Source organism: Cynoglossus semilaevis, chromosome 4 (genome assembly GCF_000523025.1).
Source record: "Cynoglossus semilaevis isolate Cse_v1.0 chromosome 4, Cse_v1.0, whole genome shotgun sequence".
Classification (NCBI taxonomy): Eukaryota; Metazoa; Chordata; class Actinopteri; order Pleuronectiformes; family Cynoglossidae; genus Cynoglossus; species Cynoglossus semilaevis.
In genome coordinates, this window is record NC_024310.1 from 11,562,614 (window position 1) to 11,569,800 (window position 7,187).

Here is a 7,187-nt window from a genome sequence, read left to right on the forward strand (position 1 = left end):
TGTTCTTGCCTTTAGGATTATTCCCTTATGCCACACTTATCCTCTTTGGCTTCCAAAGACGGCGTATAATCTGGCGTACATCTGGTGCGTTCTTATACGTTTTATACGGCACTCCATTTGTCCAGGGGCTAATGCTGATATTGCTCGACGTAAGGGTGGAATTCAGGATGTTGCCGCCATGGATAGCTAACCCACGACAGGCCCAGTAAACTCTGTTCAATCAGACGAGTCACTTCTATGTTCAGAATAAACATTAGGCCATTTCACTAACATTAACATTTAACTTTTAAGATTAGTTAATCCCTAACATATTGACAAAAACTTGTACCAGACTTGAACTGCTGGAGCAAAAAAAAACCATTCTGTTATAAACAATTTGTATTTTACTGGTCAATATTTCCACCCAGAAAAACTGAAGAAAAAAGCATTACAGCCCAAATACATTCAAAAGTATTGAAAGATATAAAAGTGTTCATTAGATGCAGGATTGGAAAACGGTTTATTGTCCAGTTAATTGTGCTTTAACAGAAAACATGCTCCCATTAGCTGGTCTTACCATTGCATCATTTTGTGAGCGAGGGCGTCGACCACGCTGTGGACAATTAGCACAGGTTATCCACTAGAAAAGATGACCACGACTTAGTTCCTGCTGCCATTTTTCCCCCCTTATTTCGGAATGACATACAACACAACAAATCACAAACGACGCGGGGATAAACAGCTACAAGAGCAGTCGGAGAAAAGAACCCAACTGTTAAAAGAGCAATAAAGAGGAAAATTGGACTGATGGAAAACAACGGGAGGGTTTGGAACAAAACCTGGTCCATAATTCATTTCACTCATAATGGCTTCATCGGCCCAAAGAGCTGCAGGAATAGTGCAGCCATCGCCGGGTAACCTGATCCTCTGTAACCCAAAGAAAGCAGCTGGAGACACAGCCCTGTCTCCAGGCAAACCACACTGGCCGAGACTGCACTGGATGTTATTATAGCAGCTGCTCTTTGTCTGAAACCTACAAACACACCCGCACAAATATAGTTTTAGACTAGAAAACTGTCTCTGTGATGACCAACCGATGTCCGATCCCTGTCCTGTCTGTTCAATCTGTAAGATTTAAAAACAAAAAAATACAGGGAAATGAAAGAAAAATGTCAATTTTCACTGAGGGAAATGTGGTTTTGGAATATCGAGCTCTTCAGAAAAGCTGTAAAGACCTGTGGTTTGTGCAGACGTGGCAGCTGCACTTGTGGTCAGTGCATTGTGTATGTGTTGGCCGGGAGCTGCAGGACACTATGACAGAGTGAGTGCTAACAGAAACAGTGCGGTTTTAATAGAAGAATGACTGGCATCAGATGCTGCTGCTGTGAGGTTTAACACACCACCCCGGGACTTTCTGCGTCTCCTCTGATCTGGGCCTCGGCCGTGTTTCTAATCACTCACGGCAGCAGTGTTTCTAACACACTTCACATATTATGACAAGATATGTTTCTGTCAGAACATTTGTGGGTTTGAGAAGTGAGGTTTGAAACGATTTTATAACATTTATAAAGAATATTCCCAGCCTGAAACAATTTCCTGACTCATGATGTAGTTTGTGAAAAATGATCAAGTGTTGGGGTCTCCAAAGACCCTCAAACTGATGGAGATGGAGAAAGTAGCTCTTCAAGAAGTGTTAGGGTTACTGCCCAGGATGCACAATGACTTTTTAAAAACATTCTAAAGGCCGATACTAATATCTGATAACATACCTGGAGGAAAAATATTGAAATAATGTCCATTATTTATTGGTATAAAAAATAAGAGACCTTTAGAACTGAAATGCTTTGCGCAAGGATTTAATTAAAAAATAACTAAATAAAATAAAAAATAAATGAATAAATACAAAATATAAATAATCCACTGCCACACATTTCATTCAAATATTTCTATGTAAACATGTCCCGATCAACCTGATAATTATCTGACTGTTAATTATGATATACACCGAATAGTAATTTGCTTTCTACAATGGTTGATGTACCAAAAATGTTTTTTTTCTCATGAATATGCATATTGCTACAAATCTGAAAGCAAATTAATGCATTTCTATTCATTATTTTGGGAGACCTTATAAATAAATGTGAATTTATTTTTCTGAATTTTAAGCACAAATTTAAGCATATTTTAATACAAATTAGTGCAGTTTTTCTTTTCACTTTTTAAATTTTTTTTTTAAGAAAAGTATTGGTACAGTATGTTGCTATTGATCAATGGTTGACATACGGAAAATATTAATCCATGTGTAATTTTAAGCACAAAAACACAGCTACATTTTTTAACACAAATCAGGCCTTTTTGTATGTAATTTTTTTATTTTTAATACTTTAATAGATAGTTATTGGTCTAGAAAGTTACCTTTGGTCAATGGTCCACGTACCAAGAGTTCAAATCTTAAACAAGGACATTGATACAGATTTGGAGGTAAATTAGTTGATTTTTATTTGTTTTTGGCAAAAGTTTATTTTTTAAGACTTTATCAGAAAGTTATTAGTATAGTAAGTTACTTTTGATCGAAGGTTGATGTACCAAAAATTTTCTAGAATTTCTTACATGACTTTTTCGGTGATTTTCCCATCTGCCTAGGACGCCTCTCTCCTTCTTGTTTTAACTTGAAAATCCACAAAAATGGTTCTGGGTTGAGAGGTTGGACATTTTTTGCATATTTTGAAAATAAAATACCACTGTGGTCTTTTTTTTTTTTTTTTTCGTTGTTGTTGCTTGTGGTCAGTGGCAGCAGCCCACTGCTGGGGTGTGGTGGACACACTGGGTAGCTTGGCAGCCGGGCGAGCCCCCGCCAGGACTTTAGATGTGGTGATGTGGAGCAACCGTTGGGAAACTGAGAGGGTGTGTGTTTAGAAGAAGCAGAGGAAAATAGGGGTGTGTCTGTGTGGTAAATGAGGAAGAGGAGGAGGAGGAGTGCTTTGTGTGTCATTGTTTTATTCTATAGTGTAGATCAGGATTCCCCTTCCGGTGAAGTTGGAGAGCGAAGCCAAGTGACATATAACGTGTCTGTGCTGACAAAAGGACGACAACAATGAGAGGTGCTCGTGTTTATGGCTGTGTGTGTGTGTGTTTCCTTCAAGTCTGACTATTGTGTCTCATGTGTTGTGGAAGAAATTAATTTTAAATTTGTGTGTCTGAGGTGTCCCGTGGCCACCGAAGTGAAGCAGACGCTATTAACTATTCAGGAGAGCAGGGTTTCCCTTCACTCCGCTGACTTCTGACTGACACCCTCATATCTGTTCATGGAAACACCTTTGTGTGTGTGTGTGTGTGTGTGTTTGGCTGACAGGGTGAGGGGATAATGTTTCCCCCTTTGTGTTGCCTCCCTCATTGACCGTGTTGCTTGATTTGTGAAATTAGGCCGGCGTCTCCTGCACGCGGGTTTGTGTGTATACGTGTATGTGTGTGTGTGAGTCCATCAGAATCAGAATCAACAAATACTTTATTATTTACTGGGGGTGAGGGGCCACCTGGTGTTACTGCTGCAGGCACAGTATTCACTGAGTGTAGAAAACATGAGGAAAATAATGTATGACAAGATCAGACAGGTTAAAGAAATATAACAAGTTTTAACATTTAAAAAGAAGAAAATAGAATATGTTTAATAGTTTTTCAAATAAGCATAAAATCAAATATATAAATGCAAGTATATAAATTATTATGGATGGTATTTTAAAAATGTTTACAATTTTTTACAATTAAGTGCATTCTTTTTTTTAAAACGCTTGTTGAAACTGTAATACCAACATATGTCCACTGGGTGTCAGTAAAGTATTTCTTATGCTGATATATTTCTATTTATTCTTTACATCATACAAGTTAAAGTAACGATTCCTAGTTCTTATCTTAAATTTAAGAGCGTGGGATTTTAGTGACCTACTTTTTCATGCAAACTGACTGGAGGACAGGACAGGAGTCATGACAGCGTGCACATGTATGTCTTCTGTCATTGATCTGCTCTAATGGATTTGCCTCGTCTCTGATTATTCTTTCCAGTTTCCAGAGTGTGGCTTCTACGGAATTTATGACAAGATTCTTCTGTTCAAGCATGACACGTCCACCAGCAACATCCTGCAGCTGGTCAAGGCTGCCAGTGATATTCAGGAGGGAGATCTGGTGGAGGTGGTGCTGTCTGGTGAGGAAACTGCTCCTGTTGGCTCTCCTCTCCTCATCATTTATTTATTCATATGAATTTGTGTGTTTCATCTTATTTATCTGTCACGTGTCATTTCTGTTTTCTCTTTAAGCTGCTGCCACATTTGAAGATTTCCAGATTAGGCCTCATGCACTTAACGTGCACTCATACCGCGCCCCGGCGTTCTGTGATCACTGTGGAGAGATGCTGTTTGGACTGGTCAGACAGGGCCTGAAGTGTGATGGTGAGAATAAGCCATGTTCTAAAAACAAATGCACCGGGTGAAACAAATTCGCTCTATGTTCTACTGTACAACTGCGCTGTTGTTCTGCTGCCCCCTGCAGGATGTGGGCTGAACTACCACAAGCGCTGTGCATTCAGCATCCCCAACAACTGCAGCGGAGCTCGTAAACGCCGCCTGTCCACCACCTCCCTCAGCAGCAGCCAGTCCCTGCGCCTCTCCACCACCGAGTCCGTGTACAGCGTGGGCACGACCTCCACCTGCGCGGAGGAGACTGTTCTCATCCGCTCACACACACAAATGGTACCGGTCGACACACACGTACACACACGCACATACACTCTCTCACTCATCTGACAGTTAAAAATGAAACAAAACAAACAACTTCTATAAACAAGTCTGAAATACACTACACTGAAAGTTTGATGAGAAAATAGTGTCTTGAAGTTCAGACTCAGTTTACTGCAGGATGAGTTTAAAAACAGATTAGTGTTTCAGTGGAGTCTACAGTCTACAGTACAACAAACATCAGTCAGAAATATGTCAGAAAAGACAGAACTTTAAAGTTATTTATTATGAACATAACAATTCAAACATTTTAAGTTTGTTGGTATTTCAAGATTTTTAGTACATCTAATATCTGTTTTCAGTTGTAGCTCTATTCTTTCTGTTGAAAATTTTAACTCACATGAGGCAAGTATTGTTTTTGATGAAGGTTTTTGCCTATTCTGTTTCAGAAAAAAAAGACAATTGAATATGACAAATACATCATGTCATTGTAATACACAAGTACAAATACATAGTATTACATAAAATATTTAGTAAATATTTATTATCGTATAGAATATAGTTATTATATTTATTAAATACTGTTGTAAAATTAAATACTATATACTAGTGTTTCCCAACCTTTTTTCAGCCACGGCACATATATATCAATATTAATATTCTTGTTTAAATGACCTCATAACTGAACTAAAATCTTGGTATGTTTAGATAAAGACAACGCTGATATACTAGCAGGAATTGAAGAAAGACACTCTCAAAGATCTTCTTCAACAGATTTTTTTTGTTTTTGTTTTAATAGCCATCTGCTGCCACCTGGCGGAAGAGGATTGAATTGCTCTGCCTGTCACGCATTGACGAACAAAGAACAAAACATTTGCAATAAACGAATAATAGTTTTGAGACCAATTAAGTGACAGTGGAAAATTTTCCACGGTACACCTAATGATCTCTCATGGAACACTAGTGTGCCACGGCACAGAGGTTGGGAACCACTGCTCTGTACTACTATGTTGTAACCCATCCCTAAGGAATGTGAACTCTGTGTTTTCTTACGTATCTTAAATGAGCCTCTCATGTTGGTTTTATGTTTCCTCGACTCCTTCAGCCACGTACCCCCAGTGACGCCCGGCGCTTCTACACATGCCGACCGGTCCATCTGGACAAAATCCTGATGACCAAGGTAAAGGTTCCTCACACGTTTGCCATCCACTCGTACACACGACCGACGGTGTGTCAGTACTGCAAGCGGCTGCTGCGAGGCCTGTTCAGGCAGGGCTTACAGTGCAAAGGTGAGTCGGTGCTGTTCCACACTCGTAGCCAAATCTAATAAGCAAGCATTAGAATGGACCAATGAGTGAATCGGCTCTGCTTCCCCACAGACTGCAAGTTCAACTGCCACAAACGCTGTGCGTACAAGGTTCCCAACGACTGTCTAGGAGAAACTATTGGAGGTGAGAGCGTTTTTCATTTTTTTTACTTTCTGTTGTTTTTTTGGTTTTCAGCTCATCTAAACCTGCATGACGTCCATAGAAAAATAATTTCTCATCTGCATGTTGCCATTGTTTAATCTACTGATGTTGCTTAATATACCTGCATACAATATAACACAGCTAACAAGAACCAAACTCACTGGTGCTAATGTTCTTATCTTCCCAGAAAACAGAAATAACTGTGGTGAGTAGAACTCTGCATGTGAAGCTGCAAGTATCCTCTGACGCTTCGAGCAGTGGTTCCCGAAACTTTTCTGCAGTGCCCTCTTTTTGTAGCTTGAACTACTGCCGTTACCTTGCACGTTGACACTTTCCCAGCTATTGCTTTAAAAATCCACTGAGTTTTTGAAAAAAAAAAATTCTGAATACAGGAAATAATATTATAACCAAAAAATTATAACCCTGACCCCTACTTTGGGAACCACTGGCTTAGTGATGCTACTACAAAGCAAACAGACATATTTACACATATGACATGAATGTATAAAAACGATGACCCCTAAACCTCATCGTTTTTTGGTCTTAGACATGTTGAGTCCCAGTGTGGACCCTGAAGTGCCCATGGACTACACCAGTGAGTACGACAGCTCCGACAAGTCCTCGATGGACGACTCGGACGAGGCCTGCAGCATCCCAGGATCCTTCTCTCCTGAGAACAACCAGGATGGAACCAGTGGAGATCAGAAGTAGGAGCCAGATTTAACACACACACACACACACACATGTTCAAGAGTGAAAGAGAGAGAGACATCAACGTCAGGAGTTACATTCACCCCGCTCTCTTCTGCTTCAGTGTTTACATCCCACTGATGAGGGTGGTGCAGTCTGTCAGACAGACGACCCGTCGCTCCAGCACAGCCATTAAGGAAGGATGGATGGTTCACTACAGCAACAAGGACACACTGGTATGAAAACAAATCTCCCCCCCCCCCCCCCCCCCCCCCCCCCCTTTTTTTCCACTCTCACCTCCCCCCCCCCCCCACAACCACCC

At 40.3% G+C, this 7,187-nt stretch overlaps 1 protein-coding gene across 2 annotated transcripts in view; it reads left to right on the forward strand.

Annotated features, from left to right (window-relative positions):
- Positions 1 to 7,187, forward strand: part of prkd2 (protein kinase D2) — a 37,459-nt gene that overhangs the window by 21,744 nt on the left and 8,528 nt on the right. The window contains exons 4-11 of one of the 2 annotated variants that reach the window (XM_008309167.3): positions 4,039 to 4,177; positions 4,290 to 4,421; positions 4,522 to 4,721; positions 5,812 to 5,995; positions 6,086 to 6,157; positions 6,363 to 6,380; positions 6,723 to 6,882; positions 6,990 to 7,101. In XM_008309167.3, the coding sequence (XP_008307389.1) occupies positions 4,039 to 4,177; positions 4,290 to 4,421; positions 4,522 to 4,721; positions 5,812 to 5,995; positions 6,086 to 6,157; positions 6,363 to 6,380; positions 6,723 to 6,882; positions 6,990 to 7,101 (1,017 nt within the window). The remainder of the gene's footprint in view (positions 1 to 4,038; positions 4,178 to 4,289; positions 4,422 to 4,521; positions 4,722 to 5,811; positions 5,996 to 6,085; positions 6,158 to 6,362; positions 6,381 to 6,722; positions 6,883 to 6,989; positions 7,102 to 7,187) is intronic. The other variant, XM_017031981.2, reaches the window with a different exon arrangement.